A 20,798-nucleotide genomic window follows, 5' to 3' on the forward strand; every position below is an offset into this window, starting at 1 on the left:
TGAGGACAACTCTATGGATGATAACAGGAATATAAAAATTAAACTTTGTAACAAACGCCAAAAACAACAAGTAAGATGGTGGGATCAAGAATGTGAGGAAGCTAAGACTGAGAAAAAGTAAATTAAATAAATGGACACATACTCGTGATAGATCATAGAATACAAAAGAATTAGAGCCATTACTAGAAAAACTTTTTAAAAAAAGAAAAAAGAAAACTTTATAAATTTTTGTAATAGTATTAATAGATTTACAAGTTTTACCTATGTGTGGAATACCATGAGGGTCTTTAAAAATGTTAAAAAAAATTAATTAGAATATTTGGAAAACAAAAAATAGAGAAGTAATTATGAAAACCATCGAAAAGTTGTTTCTAGCCTGGATGTCGTTGGATTACTCGATTCAAATGGAAGCTGAATTGGAGATAATTCTATCGATAGTCTCTTTAACATGCACGAACTTGAGAGGGCCTTGAGTATGATTAGAAAGGATTCAGTTCCGGAGAGGGACAGGATTAGTTTTGCCGGAATCAGCCAGACAAGCTTTACTTGATATTTTTAATAGTATTTGGAGCGGAACGGCCATTCTCGAGGATTGGAAAATGTATCAGGTCTTCTTTATAGATAAAGTAGGGAAGGAAAAAGTTAAACCAATTGCGCTATCATCATGCCTATGCAAAGTTATGGAACGATTGATAAATGAAAAATTTGTTTGGTGGCTGGAAAATAACTACAAACTAAATGAATTACAAAATGGTTTTAGGAGGGGAAATCTTGTTCGGAAAATCTGATCAAAATCACAGCGGACATAAACTATTCTGTACGGATACTCATTGGGGGTATTTTTGGATGTGTCATCGGCATACGATAACGTAGATTTTGATATATTAAAGAGAAAACTAATTTCGGAGGATTGTCCAAAGAGAATTTCAAATTTTATTAGTAGGTGGTTACAGACTAGAAAAACAGAATTTATAATTAATAATAGTAAAACTATATTGAGAAATGTGGATAAGGGTTTGCCTCAGGGAGCAATAGTTAGTTCGGTTTTATATGTGTTTTATACATATAATATAACAAACGAAATAGATGATATAAAAATTTTACAATTTGTGCACGACATTGCATTATATAGGTGTAGTTATAGTAAACTAGACAATAAGAATCACTTAGAAGCGGCTATTCAGACAATCGGGAAAAGTTTAAGTAAGATTAGAATTAGAACAAAAAAAAATGAGCTTTGTCGAATTTTCTAAATCAGGTTTAATTGATAAAAATTTGAACATCAAAATTAATAGAGTGAAAGTTGTTAACCAAGAATCAGCCAAATTTTTGGCATCTGGTTCGATAATAATTTAAAATTTGTTTAACAAATTAATGAGGTTAGAGGAAAAATTAATAGAGCAAATTTAATCCTCAAATATTTAAATAACGTTTCAAGAGGGGTGGGAATTAATACGGTATTAATCCTTAAACACGTAAGTGGATCTGAGAGACCCCATGAACTTTTGAATGCTTGCTATGTGAAGACGGAATGAGATAGGAGGTTCAAACCAAGATGTAAAAAAAGTTTGAAATCTCTTTCGATTGATATGATTGATCAACTTTTTTGGTCAACTAGAATTCGAATGGCACGGCAGCAAAGTTTTGTTAAGGTCAATGCGACCCATATAGTGTGTAAGTGAAATTTTTTTTATGAGTATTTTACATAAAAAAACTGGACAAAATACGTTTGAACAGGTCGGTTTGCAGATGTAACTTGTATATACTCTGTCTAAAGTTGGAATACTATAAAATGCTGGAAAAGGGAGTTTTTCCGAAATATATCATGAAACACATCAATTTTCAATTTTAGACACGATTTAATCAAAAATACCTCATATTCGCCTTGTTACATAAGTACATTTTTTAATAGAAATGACAATGATATAATTTTTTTTTTTTTGAAAGTATGAATCTGTAGCTTTAAAACGCCGTATTATAAAGTTCCTCAAAGTTTTTTGTTGCAAAGATATGATTTTTTTTTTAGTGGATTTTTTAAGTGGATTTTTAGATGCCCAAAAATACCTCGTATTCTCCATGTTGCATAATGATACTTTTTGAAAGAAATAACTTTGCCTAATTTTATTTTGAAAGTGTGACTCTTTAGCTTTAAAACGCCGTATTTAAAAGTCCTTAAACGTTTTTTGTTGTAAAGATATGATTTTTTGAAGGAAAAGTGGATTTTTGACCGATTCTCATTTTTGCTTAATGGTTTTTCTTTTATAACTTCACAATAAATTATTTTTCGGCAATTCCGATTGTGCAGTCACATTCTTGAGATTTTGAACTTTCGTTTAAAAAAAAATCGTAGAAAAATATTGATTGTAATCAAAGTTATAGCTTCTCAAAGTTGAAAAAGTCTCCCAGACCCAAAAATGTATTTCTGTATTTTACAGGATCGGTGTGTTTAAGGGTTAATGCTGTACAAGAGTATTGTTAGATCCACAATGGATTATGGAAATTTTACATATGCGCTTTAAAGTGAAGATACAAAATTAAAAATAGAACAGGGTCAATTTTTGGGTGTAAGAACAGCAACCTTTGGTTACAGAAATTTCACTCCGAATAATATGATAATGATAGAAGCCAAATTAACGTACCTATCTGATAGAGCTTTAATGTTAGCAAAAAACTTTTGTCTTAGAGTTTAAAAGTACGGAACGGATAGTATAAGAATTAGTTTTAACAAACTAGTTGAATTTGTAAAGTATATTAGATATAGGAATCCCTTGAACAAAAATCAGTATTTTAAGGCTTGGATCTACGTTAGTGGCAATGGCAATGTCATTGGAAAAAAGAGAATGGTTACGAGATATGGAATATGAGACTCTTAATACTAAAATAGAAACAGATTATACAATTGATCAATAATATAAGATCAAACCTAAGAACGTTCATTTTAATGTCAATAATATTAATGGATACAATAGACTAGGTTCAGATTTTATTAACAATACAAAAAAGAAATATAAATTAGATGATAGGACATTGTTTATTTACACTGACGGGTTCAAATCTGAGAACTCAATATTATACCTACAGGAGAGGGTATAGTATTCGAGGATCAGCAGGAGGGATATTGTGCGAGTATATCGAAAAAAGTAGTTAATTTTTACGGCGAAAGTGTTCGCCATTAAGATTGCATTAGAATTAGCGTATAGAAAAAGAGATAGATATAATTTGTTATAGTCACGGATAGCAAATCAGCTTTACAAGCCATAAGCATGAAAAACTTGTATGGACGGGATCCGATAGCGCACGGTGCGATAGCCCACCAACCAATCATCTTGACTTATTTAACCCAACCAACGGAAAAACTCTAGGCATCGGCCACTGTGAATGGTGGTGGGCTATCGGTCCCCGGCACTATCGGGATCCGCTCAACTTGTGCACTTATCAAAAAAAGTATGTATTAGAAATTAGGAAATGGTATTGCAAATTTAAAATGTTGGACAAAGACATAATATTTGTGTGGATCTCGTCTCACCGAGGGATATCTGGTAATGAACTGGCGGATCATCTGGCAAAGTGTGACGCGAAAGAAGCAGCCAGCGAGCAGATTGAAGTTTTAATCTATGATTTAAGCTGAAGTGATTGAACAGACATGGAAAAGTACAACGGATAAAAACATTTGTCTTTTTGAAACAAAAAGATGCTTCTATTACAAAAATTTCTTCAATACTACCAAGAAGTCATAGTTCCAAGGAAAGGATGCGGAAAGATACTTCATACGTAGTACGTAATATGACGTTTATTAACGGAATTAGAGCAAATCATTATAATCTGAATGCTTTGCTGGCCAGAAAGGGATACAATGAGGACGGTAGATGTGAATGCGGAAACGAGATAGAAGACATCGATCACGTGATATGGCGCTGTAGAAGATACGACGAAGAGAGAATGGTGATGGGAGAGATATTGCAGAGAAACGATTTGGACGGAGTAGAGAGTGTTGTGGATTTCATAGGATAATCATAGGAGAGAATTGGGCAAAAGTCAAAATATTATTTGACTTTGTGAAAAAGACGAAGAGAATTATATAGTGTTGGGTAACTCGACGCTATTGTATCTGAGGCTCAAGAGCGAGCATAGTCTCACACACACACGCGCGCGCGCGCGCGCACACACACACACACACACACACACACACACACTGGCGTCATATAACCTAGTTCCTATAGAGGAGGTTCAGGACGCATAATTTTGAAAAGCCCCCCCTTTAATGAACAAAACGTTTAAAAATACATTCTTGAAATTATTTTGAGATAAAAATTCTCATACCGAAATGTCGAAACTACAATAGTTTTTAAATGAGAAGAATTTAAAGTTGGCAAATTAAACTATCCGTTTATGCACTTAGATACATCGCGTAGTGTATGTAAAATGAAAATATGAAAAATAAAATTTATACGTAAGTTGCTACTTATGTATTCGGAACTGATATTATAACACTGGTGTTTCTAGGCATTATCTGATATATCCATCGCAAAGTTTGACATTTTTGACGGTATACACACTTAAAACATTTTGTCATACGGACGCTATTTGTGTTGTTTACAGTGACTTGAAAATTTTATCTCAATAAAAAATGGAATTAACTCGCGAAAATTTTTGTGCGATGATTTACTACGACTTTTGACGTGGATTATTTCAACAACAGTGCATCGATCAACTCACTTCGACTTTTGGCGATAAAATACCATCTGAAACCATTATATATCACTGGTTTAGTAAATTCAATCGTGACCGTTGTTCGCTTACGGACGAATTTAAAGAAGGTGGTCCAAAATTGATTGTTGTGTCAAAAAACATCAATGCTGTGCGTGAACTGATAATGCAAGATCATCATGTAACATACTGTGAGATTGAGGCATCTCTGGGTATTACTATGATAAGCATACACAAGATTTTACATGAACATTTAGCCGTGAAAAAAATTTATTCGCGTTTGATTCCACATACTTTGACAATCGCTTAAAAAGAGGCTTGTATTGATTGGTACTATGGTGGCAAAAGTACTATAAAAATTTGTTTAAACGTATGCAAAAGTGTATCGATCATTACGGAGAATATTTGGAAAAACAATAGCATTTTCAAACAAACCATTTTCAATGATTTGTTTTTGTTTATTATTCCGCATACTGAGATGAAATTTTCAAGTCACTACACCATAAACAACACAAATAGCATCCGTATAACAAAATGTCCTAAGTATGTATACTGTCAAACTTTGCGATGGATATGTCAGATGGTGCCTAGCAACACCAGTTCCGGATACATAAATAGCAACCCACGTATTATACTTCAATGCATAAATTTTGGACAGTTTGCCAACTTTAAATCATTCACATTTAATGACATTCTGGCTATACAATCTAAGCTAAAAGTTGCTTAAATTTGAAATTGATGAAATTCTACGTTTTTATAACTTAAGACGTGCACCATATGTGCTTGTATAATGTATAGGACTTAAATAATGCTAGTTAACATGTTATTTGGTACTACGAATGAATATATTTGTATATTTTGCAATTTTTGCGATTGTCGGCAAAAAACTTTTGAATGTGAAAAATACTAGAAATTAACTGTAAGAAATAAAAGAACTAGACACATATTGATAACATTTAATGCAATTTAATGTGTATCAGATATTGAATGGTACTTAAAAATCTATAAGATACTTAAATAAATATCATTAACTTAATACTTGTCCGTTTAGCACTTTATGTAAGTCAAAATAGAATGTGGTTATGTAGTGTGGTTATGTAGTCTATTCGGAAATTTGACATTTACTGAAATTTTGCGTCGTTTTATTATTGATATCTTAATAACCAGTTAGTAAATCGATATAAACTTTTTTTAGAAATATTGCTCAATATTTTATTTACTCATAAACAAAGTTTCAGAATATTGGCAATGTTGCTTTTTTATAATTTCGTTGATATAAGTGGAAATGTACTGCTACACTATAAGAATACATTCAAAATTTAAAATTGAATAACTCGTGAACCAATTAGAGGATCGATTTCAAATTTTAAACTTGTGTTCAGATAATAAATAGAAACAATTTATAAAATTTTCAAGGCATTGTCAATGTTAGACGTTACTGCCAGTACATCCTTAAGGCTCTTGCCGTCTCAGCCGAGAACTCTGCGTTGACGGTAGCGACATTCCGTCGCGGACAAAATTAGAGCTAATAGGCGTGAAACATGACAGATTGACGATGAGATGTTGTGCATGTCATTTCGTTATTATGTGTTTTATTGTGAAAATATGACTTGTCTTGTATTTACCAAATTCGTAAAAATGGACAGTAAGAAAAGTTTCTTTGAATGTTATACATAAAAGCACATTTTTCACTTCTTTCAATAACTATCCATGTGTTTTCTTGCTTGAATAACTTTACTTTACATGCTTTTTATGACTATTTACTGACTGTTAGGCGGAAAAAGGAGTCTTGATATAGTCTTGACCCATTTTTATAAATGTTTTAAAGCCATCTGATTAGTCTGTTTTATCTCAATTGTCTTTATTTACAAATGGCACGTCGGAAACTTTAGCTTAACCGTGTGTTTCCCTGCTTGAATAGCTTTACATTCTTTTTATGACTATTTATTGATTGTTAGACGGAAAAGGGATAGTCTTGACCCATTTTTACAAGTATTTTAAAGCCATCTAATTAGTCGGTTTTATTCAAATTGTTTTTATTTACAAATGGCACGTTGGAAAAAATTACGTGTCATTTTGCGCAATTTCATGCTTCTGATGTCACGATTTCAATATAGCCGCGACGAATAGAGAGAAGCCTTAAAAACTATTCTCGATATTTTGGTATGAGGAGTTTCATTTTAAAATGATCACGGGAATTTATCCTTAAACACTATTTGTTTGTTGTTACACTATTTAGGAAATATCCTATATATTATGTACATTATATTGTTAATAAATTTGAATAAAATAGACTTGTATTATAAAATTAGTTTTTAAATGGTTGAAAATCCAAATTTAAAAAATATTATTTTTATTACTTAAAATTGATTCTTTTTTCTATCTTTTAAAAATATACTATATATACACTTAGATATATGTATATGTATAGTAATACATTTTACAAAGGCAAAAGAATCCATTTTAAGGCTTCTCAGTAATCGGCCGAGAAGTCCGTGTTGATGGTAGCGATGTAGTAAGGTAAATGTAACAGTGTCCGATCGTATATTGAAGAAACACTTATTATTAGACATTTATATAAATATATACGTAAATTTTAGAGTAAATATATTTTTTTAATTATTAATATTCTTTATTGAAAAAATTTATGCTTTCAATAAGAATTTGCTCTTAACTTTTTAACACGCGTTTTTTTTTAAGGTTCAAAATAATTTTTCTTTTTTATTGAAGATAATATTTGAATAATTCTTTATTTGAAAACGAGTATGTAAACTCGATTCTTAGAGTAAGAGCTCTCTATGCGTGTCTTTATCCCCATAACTGTCATTAGCAATTCAGTCTGTATGTCGATGACCCGAGTAGCACACGTTTACGTCTGTTTTATTTGTAACACAAATTTTAAAGTTGCCCGAGTCATTTATTGAACTAATCAGAACTAATCACTTATTAGAACTAATAGGCATGAAAAGTAATGTATTGACGATGAAATTTTGTCTTACATGCTATTTCGTTATTATGTACTTTATTGTGAAAGTAACTTGGTTTGTATTTGTCTCGACGATTGTTACTAATTTGTCTTGTTTATTAAATTTGTAAAAATAGACTACAAAAATAAAGTTATCTTCGAATTTTAACGTAAAAACACATTTTTTTATTTTTTTCAACAGCTGTCCGTATGTTTTCCTGCCGAATAGACTTCATTTTACATGCCTTTTACAACAATTTATTGTTTATAGGGGAGGAGGGTTAGACATTGTTACAAGTATTTTAAAATCATCTTATTATTTGATTTTATTTAAATTCTCTTTATTTACAAATAGCACGCAAGAAACTTTCTCACGTATTATTTCTCACTTATTATGTCACGATTTCAATATAACTACGGCGAATACTTAGAAGTCTTAAATAATAAGAATAACAATATTGTTTTTTTAAATTTATATTTTTTTCGACAATTTAGAAACATGTTTTATATAATCATTTTATTTAATTTTATTTTTTACATTACATTTTTTTTACAAAAATGTAAAAATAATTATATTTGGAACTTTACCAAATAAAGTATTTTTCATTTTTATGTAATTAGTGTTTTATTAACAAATTACTTTATCAAAATTTTTATATTTTGTTTGCAATTAAATTAGTTAAAACTTTTTTTTGTAAGTTTAATGTTATTTTACAAAGTTATTTAAAGTAAATTATAAGAAAATTATGATAACAATAAGGTCAAAATTAACCAACTGAATTGGGTGAAAATAATATATTCAATTAATTTTACATAGACACAAAATTGTGTAATTAATCGAGACGTTTTGGCTTTACTTAGCTTTCTTCAATTGATATGTATAACTAGAGCCGTATGTTACATCTTTCGTATTCGCATCTTTAGTTAAAACAATGTAATATGTACAAAATTTAGTTAGTCATTATACTACTTTCGCAATGTGTCAGATTTCTCTCATGATATACGAACATTGTCACAAGATTCCTCGTTTGGAGGCGAGAATGTTTTTCCAGCATTGTTTCTCGAAATCAAGGCGTGAATTCATTAAGCGATTGGTACCCTATGTTCACACAAACAACGTGTTCATCAATCAAATAGTCTAACAGTTAGACTCTAACTAATAACAATTAATAAAAGTCGATTACTTCGTTTAAATCTTTTGTCATGTTACGGTCTAATAATCTATTGTACAATGTGTTTATACTGAGATCTGGCGTAAGACTGATGTGTGCTCCGACTCAGAGGACGGCGTTGTTATGTTACAAGTTGATGAACGGATTGAAAAGGGTTACAAATTTGATTCGGATGATCTCGGTTTAGAACGGATACAGATTTTAGAACTGTTCGTAAAAGTTTGAAAAAGCTTGTATTAAAATCGAAACTTTTACCAGGGATTACATTGTTTTAACTAAAGATTCGAATACGAAAGAAGTAATACACGGCTCTAGTTATACATATCGATTGAAGAAGGCTAAGTAAAGCCGAAACATTTCAATTAGTTACACAATTTTGTGTCTATGTAAAATTAATTGAATTTATTATTTTCACCCAATTTGCTCGGTTAATTTTGACCTTATTGTTATCATAATTTGCTGTTTGCACACACAAGCTTATTGTTTTATTTATTGATTAAATTATAAGAGCCAAAAAAATTTTGAAAAATTTGAAGTTATATCATAGTGTAAAGAATTATAAGATGAAGAAATATTGTGCATGGTGTGTGGCTTGAAATTTTAACCAATGAATTATTCCCCACGCGGAAATACGCATATTTTAAATATAGTAGGTTAATTGATAATGCATACTTATAATGCAAATTAATTATTCGACTTTTGTAGTTTTGTATGAAACAACTTGACATGGCAGTAATTAACCTTAGCGTTTTCAGCATTATTTACTGCATTTACCCTCACTTTTAATATTTAATTTTTGTTTACTATCGGCACTCTACATATATACAAACACGCGCATACGCGCGCTCTCACACACGCGCGCGCACACACAGGGGCACACGCACGCACATACACATTTATTTATATATTTATATATTTATTAGTGTCAACCATTAAATCTTGCATTTTGGAGAAAAGCTAATTGGCTTACTGCTCTCCACTACTTTTGAACGACTGCGTATCTATTGAAATGTTTCATCGTATTCTTTACATCATGATTTAAATATTTAGAGGAGAAAAGGGTATTATGGCTACTGTCGACAATATGGCTACTCCTATTATTTCCGTCATTAAGTAACATATTCTAACAATTGCTTATAAAGTTATTCGTTTAGTAGTTTAGTAGTCCACTGTTTTTTAGTGATGCTAATATGTCAATACATAATGACTGACAATTGTTATAAGGCATTTTTATTTTTGAGCACTTCTAAACTTTTTCAAAGTACACTTTTAACCTTTAATTACACACACTTCCTCATTATTCTTAAACTAGAGTGTATTATTACACGAAGGTACATACACTTGAGTGTTTTTTTATTATTTAACTTTTTATTTGGCTGTTTATATTTTGAGTTAAAGTACAAAGTTAAAACAATAATATAGAATTTTGTTAATATGGTTTTTTAATAGAAATTTTTATATATTTTTTCAATAAATATTTCTTCGATAAATATTTCTTCGATAAATCGATTCATTCTAAAGAGCGGTGTTTAGAAATATAGAGACATCATTTTATGCTTGTTGTTTAATGTTAAACAGGGATAAAATGATATTTTTAATGAATTTTTAATGGTATTTTTAAAGCTTCTGAACGCAGGAGAATTCTAAATCAGGAAAATTCTAAACAATGAGAAATTAAAAATATATAATTTTGTAACAAGGTACTGTTTCTTTTAAACTAAACTAATTTTTAAAAATTATTTTTATGGATAGCCATATTACAACCACTTTTTTCTTCCACTGATTATGCAGTGCATTAGATTTTTATAAATCACGTTCTAAATAATAAATATTTTATTACTTTGAGTCTAGAATCTGTCAAACAACACTCTGACAAAAGTAATTGTTCAAATTTCAGTAGAAAATATCAATAATAAACAAAGTTATTCAATAAAATAAAAATGGGTGCCATATTACCTCTTTTTCTCTATATATTTATAAATTTATTTCTAAAATGTAATTAAATTCTTATATTATGTGAAAACTGAAGAATCTTAAATAAATTTTTTTTTTTTTTTCACAAACATGCTATTATTCTTGGTTTCTAAAATCTAATCTAAAATATATGTTATCCAGGAAGCAGTTTCGAAACTACAGTGGAATATGCCGCAAAATGACAAAAATTATCTAACCTTTTCTACTGATGAAAATGCTGTTACTTTACAAAATTTCGTAATGGGACCTATAATTGCTAAAGGTTGTTCTGCCGCTGTATACTCAGCACGATTTGTAAATACAATACGGAACAATGATAATTCGATAGTTACTGATGTTGAAACAGAAGATACAAATGTATTCCCATTAGCTATAAAAATGATGTTTAATTACGACACGGAATCCAATTCCGCGGCTATTCTGAATGCCATGTATAGGGAAACGGTGCCCGCAAGAAAATATGGAAACGATAACTTAACCATTTTGGAACAAAAATTAACGGAGAATAAAGTCTCGTTACCACCTCATCCAAACATTGTAGCGATGTATTATGTTTTTACCGACAGAATTCCAATATTACCAGGTTCTTGGAGAATATATCCTGATGCTTTACCGAGTAGAATCAATCCTCATGGATCGGGCAGGAATATGAGTTTGTTTTTAGTGATGAAAAGGTGATTTTTCTTTAAAAAATTTTAGTAAAATTTTGACATTTTATTGAATTTTGTATTTATTTTGAAACTTTTTAATCTGTGATTTCATTAAAATTTCATCCAAAATTTATTAGTTGAATAAAATGCATTAAAACACTAATTAGAATAAGATACATAAATATGCAACACAATTACAATCGAGAAACGGCTGATGATTGTTATAGCAGGATTTTAATACTCAAATAGTATTTTTTATGTGATTTTATATATTTTTTCCAATTTTTCAAACTTTCTTTTTAAACTTTACCATTACTTTCGGTCTTAAGCTCTTAAATTGAACTAGAAGAGTAATATCATAAATATTGTTAGGTGTGCAAATTAATTTTATGCATTTACATTTGGTGCCTTATAACTCTGTTTAAAATTAAATATTTTTCTACTTTTTTGTAGTTTGTGAATATGTACTACTAACAAGGGGAGGATCAGGTGAGTCACCCTGGGATTTCGATCCCAATTTTTTTAGTTATTTTGGAGACGAAAAAAAAGTTTACGTCTCCTGGCGTTTGATTAAATAGACTTCAGTTTCGAAATAATAAATTTGTGAAAATTGGCCATACCGCGGCGCGCCATATGAGCCTTCCCGGTAACTGTTTTGCCAATTAGTGCAGTCGGCTCCGTGCGTTAGGTGCTTGCTTCACAATCGTAAGATCCGGGTTCGCTCCCGGATGTGTGCAATATTTTTTTTCTTTTTTTCTTTTTTTAATAAATGTATTTATTTATCTTGATGATATTAATATAGTAGGCAAATTTCTAAAATAGAAAATTTAATTTAATATCATTTTCTAAACTTCAATTTAAATTTAATTTGAAGGGAATTTGAATTCAAGTAATAATATTTGAAATAATAAATAGGTAATAATAATAATAATATATAAGTTATTTGAAACGGATAACATATAAAAGCAACGTATCTAAATTTTCAAATTGTTTAATTTAAAATTTGTTGAAAAATATTTTCTTTTTCTGCCATTGTTACAACTTTTCACATTGAAAACTTTTTTGATCGAGAAATAGCTGCGCATGTAGCTGCGGCTGTTTGCAAGGGCAAACTGGCTAGGGCAGATGCCAATTAGTCTCCTCCCACCACCTAACTATAACCGTAACTTTTTAAAAGCCCTACCTGAAGGTGCAGTTACATGCAAGCGTCGAGTTGCGCAGAAGTTATTGCGCAGCAAGGACAAAACGTGAAAGAATTTCGGCTTTATAACCGACTACATACCTGCAAGAAGATTAAAAACCTCTCGTTTATTTACCATTTTATATCCACTTCTTTTACCAGTGTTAAATTTAAACAATTTGAAAATTTAGATACGTTGCCTTTATATGTTATCCGTTTCAAATAACTTATATATTATTATTATTATTACCTATTTATTATTTCAAATATTATTACTTGAATTCAAATTCCCTTCAAATTAAATTTAAATTGAAGTTTAGAAAATGATATTAAATTGAATTTTCTATTTTAGAAATTTACATACTATATTAATATCATCAAGATAAATAAATACATTTATTAAAAAAAGAAAAAAAAAGAAAAAAAATATTGCACACATCCGGGAGCGAACCCGGATCTTACGATTGTGAAGCAAGCATCTAACGTACGGAGCCGACTGCACTGGTTGCGAGAACAGTTACCGGGAAGGCTCATATGGCGCGCGGCGGTTTGGCCAATTTTCGCAAATTTATTATTTTGAAACTAAGGCCTATTCAATGAAACGCCGGGAGACGTAAACTTTTTTTTGTCTCCAGAATAACTAAAAAAATTGGGATCAAAATCCAGGGGTCTCTCACTTGGTCCTCCCCTTGTAAGTTTTTTCCGCGAAAGCATTCTTCAGCTGCCCGATAAATGGAATAAAGTCATAGAAAATAATAAAAACTGTTTCAAACATTAAACTTGTACTTGACTTTCTGTGAATAAATTTTGAATTTCATGAAAAAAGAAATTAATTTGTATACCCAATAAATTGATAACCAATCTGATAATACTAATGTTTGCAAGTATATATATATATATATTTTTTTTTTTTTTTTTTTTTTTTGAGAGAGAGAGAGAGAGAGAGAGAAGGAATTTATAAAATCTTTAATTTCTTGCAAAAAATATTACCACAATCAGGATTTGAATTTAAATCTCTCTTCCGTATAGGCATCTTAACCAGTTCGACTACTGAAGTATATGGTAAAATATAGTGCAATTTAAGAACTACATTTTTTGATTAAATAATATTAATAATTTTCAATGAAATTATATATTTATTATTTTCAATTAAAATATTACTTGTTTTTCATTAAAACCAGAAAATGATCTTTTCAACAAAATGCACTCACATAAACAGAAACGGGTTACTAAATTTTTACAATTTTTTAACATTTTTTTAGTAATACTAACTCAGCAAATAAATTATCGTATTAAAATGAACCGAAGCTCATGTTAGCCTGAACATTTCTTTAGATTAAAAGTTAAAATTAAATTACAAAAAATGTTTTACAAAATGGTAGATGTTGAAGATTAATCTTAAAAAATAAAAAATACTTTTTTCTTGCATTGCTCAATAAAGTCGGCTGCCTGGAAAAATTTATGAGTTTTCAGGCTTAATTAATTCCTAAATTCACTTTTTAAATACTCTATGGTCTTTTTCGAACGAAGTTATACTGTTTGAAAAAGATATTACAAAGCCAACAACTTTTTCTTGTAAAATTTGTGATTAAATAAAAAATAAATAAATAAAAAACAAAAACTTAATTGTAGAAAACTTTATCAAAAAGAAAATTGAAGAGTATAAACTATAAATCTTAATGTGCGTGTGTGCATAGTAATGCGTATTGCCTTCTCTCGCATTTAGCAATTCTATTCATTGGAGCATGTTATTAATCAAATTTGTTATTTTTGTTCTAAATTATCTCATTTCTCTTGCGGAATGTTGCCGGCATTTGAGTATAATATTTTCTAACTTTTTACTTCAGTTACTACGTTTACACGGCCCGATTTACGCCAAAGTTATAACATTGATGTTATCAAACTGGTCAATCACGAGTATTCCTTAGAAGAATGGAAAGACTGTGATTAACTATTATCACAACATTGATGTTGTAACTTCGAGGTAAATTGGGCCGTGTAAACGTAGTAAGTGTGTCCTAATAATACTTTAGAGTGCCTTTTCTGTTAACTTTGCTCCCAGGGTTGGCAAAGTTACTCTATAAAAGTAACTCGTTACTATTATTGTTTTTCTCTCTACAAAGTAACTTGTTACCATTACTGTTCTTCTCTCTACAAAGTAACTCGTTACTGATTTTTAAAAAGTAACTCGTTATCGCTACCGTTACTTAAAAATTAACGAATTGTTACTATTTTTGTTACTTTTTTATATTAATAAAATTATACAAATTTCTGAGATAAATATAAATAGATTTTTTATCTTCTAAAGAAATAAGGTTCAAAATATATGTATACAATTGTACATATATTAAATACACGTATAATTTTAAGTCAACGTCTCTTTATTCTATGTACGAATGTTACATATATTTGTATCCAATATAATTACAGATAGTTCAGCTTTGATTGCATTTTTGCATCGAACTTCACTAAAAAGATCTGTTAATTATTTTTAAGAGAAGTTGATGTTCCATATAGAATCATCATTAAGATGACCTTTTTCTTAATACAATATCTCTTACGCTAAATAGTCTTTCTACACTTGCACTACTTGGGAGTGCAGTAATGAATTTAATAAAAAGTGATTTAACTTTTGGATAATTATTTAGCATCTCAATATTAGAATTGTTTGATTATAAAAATTTTTTGCTATTGTCAGATTGCTATCATCTAACAAATTAATACACTTCATCTATACAAAATAACGATAAAAGTAACTATTCAAATTGTTACAATTACCGACGAAATGTAACTCGTTACCGTTACCGTTACAAATTATGAAATGTAACGCCGTTACTCATTCGTTATCAAAAAAAAGTAATTCTAACAGTAACGACGTTACAAGTAGCGCGTTACTTGCCAACCCTGCTTGCTCCTAAAAACTATACAAATGGACACTTCTGCAGCTTAATCCTTAACCGATCCTGAAAAACACGGAAACACATTTTTGGGTCTGGAAGACTTTTTCAACTTTGAGAAGCTATAATTTTGATTACAATCAATATTTTTCTACGATTTTTTTTTTTTTTTTAACAAAAGTTCAAAATGGAGTGTGACTGCATAATCGGCATTGCTGACAAATAATTTATTGTGAAGTTATAAAAGCAAAACCATTAAGCAAAAATGAGAAATTGGTCAAAAATCCACTTTTCCTTCAAAAAATCATATCTTTACAACAACAAACGTTTAAGGACTTTCAAATACGGCGTTTTGAAGCTAAAGCCACACTTTCAAAATAAAATTTGGCAAAGTCATTTCTTTTAAAAAGTATAATTATGTAACATGGAGAATATGAGGTATTTTTGGGCATCTAAAAATCTACTTAAAAAAAAAATCATGTTTTTGCAACAAAAAACTTTAAAGAACTTTACAATACGGCGTTTTAAAGCTAAAGAGTCATACTTTAAAAAAAAATTATATTATTGTCATTTCTATTAAAAAATGTACTTACGTAACAAGGCGAATATGAGGAATTTTTTATTAAATCGTGTCTAAAATTGAAAATTGATGTGTTTCATGATATATTTCGGAAAAACTCTTTTTTCTACAACATTTTATAGTATTCCACCTTAAGACAGAGTATATGCGAGTAACATCTGCAAATCGACCTGTTCGAACGTATTTTGTCCAGTTTTTTTATGTAAAATACTCACAAAAAAAGTTTCACTTACACACTATATGGGTCGCATTGACCCTAACAAAACTTTGCTGCCGTGCCGTTCGAATTCTAGTTGACCAAAAAAGTTGATCAACTCTATCAATTGAAAGAGGAGATTTCAAACTTTTTTTACGTTTTGGTCCGAACCTCCTATCTCATTCCGTCTTCACATAGCAAGCGTTCAAAATTTCATATGGGGTCAGACCCACTTACGTGTTAAAAATAACCATAAAAAACATACAAATTTTACTTCTCTGTTCAAAGCAAAAATCGACCACTTTTTACATCCTCCTTTTTTCTATCTCAAAAAGAGTATATATTTATCTTATTGTATAGAAAAAGTTTCATAGTTTATACTTCAAGTTTTTTTTATGAAATTTTCTGTGATAATTTGCTTATGATAGTCACATATTTTACAAGAATCATCTATTTTTGTAAGTTTTTTTCAAAACGGTATAACTCTGTCTAAAAAGATAGTGAAAAAATGAAAATTATTTAACAATTTGTTAGAAATTAAATAAACTTAAAAATTTCTAGATTTTTATACGAGACAGACAACTCTTCTGAGCAATACAGTAGTTAACAAGAAATTTTTTTAAAATTAATTTTTAATATTTACTATTTTATAAAATATTTTTGAGTTTCCTATCAAGAAAAATGTTCAAGCTTATTTTAATACGATTTTTTGCTGAGTTATTGCTAAAAAATGTTAAAAAATTGATTGTCCGTCTTTTTTTTACGTGTAAATATATGATTAAAATTTCATTATATATTCATTAAAATTTCATCAAATTTAATGAAATGTCAACTTCAGTAAAATTTCATCAGTTTTATTAAAATTTTTCTACTACGTTTGAGACAAAAATGGCACTTAAAACACAGTTATTAAAAAACTAAAGCATAATTTAATAAAAGCATAGATTAATTTAAAAAATATATTTTAATGAGACCAGTAATTTTTTAGCTTTTAATATTCTGAATACGAACTCTGTTTTCAAATTGTTCTATTACGTCACAAGTTTGAAAAATTGGTAATTAAAATTGCAAAAAGAACTATTTTGTTATATTAACTGTATGTGACTTGCTAAAAATATTTTATTTCACTAACATCAAGCATGTTAGTTTAGTCCTTAAGAGGAATTTTTTGTATCTGATATGAGTAAGGTTTCTTCTGGTTTGATTACCAAATTCGCCTTGACAGTTGCAATTTAATTCAAAATGGTCAAAAAGAATCCATATATCCATATTCCATATCTTTCTTTTTTTCTAATCCTCAGCTCTTGTCAGAACGTAGTGATCCCTCAACATATTTCTGTGGTGTTCACTTTTTACAATTTACACAGATATAAGGGACAGTTTAAACGCCGATTCCGAATAACTTAATTTAGAGAAAATTAGTAAGATACTTTCGATAGTTTACCATTGCCTTCCGAAAAGTAGCGATCTAATAAAAGATTTTTTCTGATCAGTGGAATTCACACATTCCATGTATAGACATAAAATACACTTACACACTTATAAACGCACATGCATGCACACGTGTAGGAAAACGGATCGGGTCGAGAATAAACAATTTTATTTTTCTTTCCGGATACGTATGTTTCACAATTTATTCAACAATCAGATTTAGTACAAAAACTAAGTTCAAAATTTTGCGAGAGCCAGCGCGGTCGACTTGATTGTTCCTATCTCTTATATTTTAATTTTGGTTGCAATGAAACTTCTGGAGCATAGCTTTGTTTCATTTGTACTTTTAAACTTTTGTAGTTATAATATGACAAAGTAAAAATAACACTTTTTTGCAACTTTAATGTTGCAATTTTTGCAAAATTGTGACATGCTTGAGCAATTTGGAAACCAGATTTATATTCAGCATTCAACAAACTACTAATAAAAAAGATTTTAATATTTGAAAGTCTTTTTATTGAACTGTACAATATACTTTTACAATGCCTAATACATGTTGCATTATTTTAGATACGACACCACTTTAAAGCAATATATATCGAATCGAAATGTTGACTTACGAGTGTCAATATTATTGCTTGCTCAGCTTCTGGAAGCAGTAACTCATATGAACGCAAACGGCATAGCACATCGGTAAGACTGATTATCTTACTACTACCTTAATACTGATTACATATTACAGAGTGTTTACTATTGAGAAAACCTGGAATTTTCAAGATAATTTTTTTATTTTTGAAATTCATAGAATTTTATGAGATTTTCTTGATGTGCTTGAAATTTTTAAAATTTGTGCTTTGAAGGCTAAAATTGACACTTTTTAAATACCCTTCTTTAATATTTAAAATTTAAGTAGCTTTTCTATGTGACAGTATGATTGAGAAACATTGAAAGAATTAATAAAATAAAATCTTTAAGCTGCATTAAAGAATTTTCTCATCTTACCTGGAATTTTGAATAAAATAAAATTCTTAAAAAATTTAGATATTTTTACGTGAAATTTTTTTAGAAAATTTGAATACATTCTCTGTATTGTAATAACATCACGCGCGCACGCACGCACGCACACACGCACACACACACACACACACACACACACACACACACACACACACACACACACACACACACACACACACACACACACACACGTACTCACAGACGCACATACATATATAAAATTGGTTTTATAAATGATACTTATCTTAAATTTTCTTCCTTTTTTCTGTTAATGTTTACAAATTAGAGATCTGAAAAGTGACAATATTTTACTCGATCTATCAGAAGAAACCGATAATTGTCCATCCTTAGCCGTAACAGACTTTGGTTGTTGTCTGGCCGATAAAAATTACGGGCTGTACCTGCCGTACAACACTCACGATATCGATAAAGGTGGCAATATCGCGTTAATGGCACCAGAGGTAATAATGGCGGAACCGGGTGCTTTTACCAGTATAAACTACACCAAAGCTGATCTCTGGACAGTGGGAACTATTGCGTATGAAATATTTGGACTGCAAAATCCATTTTATGGCGAAAAGAATGAGGTCGCTTTGAAGAACTATAATTACACTGAAAGTGAGCTTCCCCCATTACCGGATGATGTTCCACCTATTATTAACACTATTATAAAAAATGCATTGTTAAAAAATGTACGCAAGGTATGTAAAAATGCAATAATTGAAAATATCTAAGGTACTTAATCTAAATGACTAGCACCAAATAAAGCCTAATTTTAAATTTACTATTCGACAAAAATGCACTTTACGCCTATAATATGTGCTTAAAAGATATATAATAAGAAGTAAAAAAAGAGGGGCCAGGAATTAAAACCGGCAACGTTTTTGTTTAATAAAAATTTTGTGATGTAATACGTTGTGCGCGCGTATATGCAAAGATCTTTTCTTATAAGAATGCATTATACGTCATTTTATATTTTATTACAATGGTCCGTTTTGTAACTTTTGATCAGATTTCTAAGTCAATGATCTACTCTTAGTCGATTACATGGTAATAATGGGTTTTTGACTGCGTTTTGCTTTAGGAGTGGTATAGTGATGTTTATGCGTGTGTTGCGTGTGTGTGTATGCGTGTGCGCGTGTGTGGGTGCGCGTGTGCAAGCGTACGTGTGCGTGCGTGCGTGCGCGTGCGTGTGTATGTAATACTTGTTAAATCGCTATTAAAAACTATTTTTCTTAAAGTAACTGTAACATTAATGGCGTTATAGTAACACATTATTTCTATACTTTGAATATTATACAACTTCCTATCTATAGAAGATAATAGATTTAAATATTGATTTTTTGGAGTCTTTTTTTTTTTAGAAATGATGTACTTGTCAAATAAGACTTGTTTATATGTCTATTATTATCTGTTTGTTATATGGGGCTTATCAGAGAATAACAATTTTTAATTCTGCTAACTTTTGAGAAGCTAAAATTGTACTCAGACATAATCAGAAAGTTCTAAACATTAAAAGATTAAGTAAAGGTCAAATTAAATTTAACTGTGATATTTAGTGTAAACATTAAGAAGAATTTTGTTTTCATAAAACAATGTAAAGAAGAGAAAATAGCCAAATACTACTTTAAAATATGTAGTAGAAATTTACTTTTTAAATTTCATGAATTTTTATTTTATTTGTTATTTCTTCGTTAATAATTCTAAATTGCACAGAAATAAATTTCCGTTATTGAATCAACTATCTACTGCTTATATTTTGCCGTTTTTTCTTCATTTTTTTTTGTAATGAGCAATACTTGTTTGCTTTTATGATTAATAATTATAAAACTGGTTTAGAAGATAATATTTACTTTCTTTGTTATTTTTAATTTACTTTTGCATTGGGCTTTATTATTGTACATAGTATATAACAAGGCAAATGTCAAAGTTTAAAATAAATTTTATTTCTATACACATATAAATATTTTATATGGAATATATATTTATTTTTGTTAGTAATTAAACTGAAGATTTCATTTTCACTTTA

At 29.6% G+C, this 20,798-nt stretch overlaps 1 protein-coding gene across 1 annotated transcript in view; it reads left to right on the plus strand.

The window, feature by feature from the left end:
• Positions 1-20,798, plus strand: part of LOC105205113 (serine/threonine-protein kinase PINK1, mitochondrial) — a 33,398-nt gene that overhangs the window by 5,705 nt on the left and 6,895 nt on the right. Inside the window, exons 3-5 of the mRNA XM_026141440.2 lie at positions 10,960-11,492; positions 18,323-18,445; positions 19,056-19,470. Coding sequence (XP_025997225.1) covers positions 10,960-11,492; positions 18,323-18,445; positions 19,056-19,470 — 1,071 coding nt within the window. The remainder of the gene's footprint in view (positions 1-10,959; positions 11,493-18,322; positions 18,446-19,055; positions 19,471-20,798) is intronic.

The sequence above is a fragment of the Solenopsis invicta genome, chromosome 3 (assembly GCF_016802725.1).
Source record: "Solenopsis invicta isolate M01_SB chromosome 3, UNIL_Sinv_3.0, whole genome shotgun sequence".
NCBI lineage: Eukaryota > Metazoa > Arthropoda > Insecta > Hymenoptera > Formicidae > Solenopsis > Solenopsis invicta.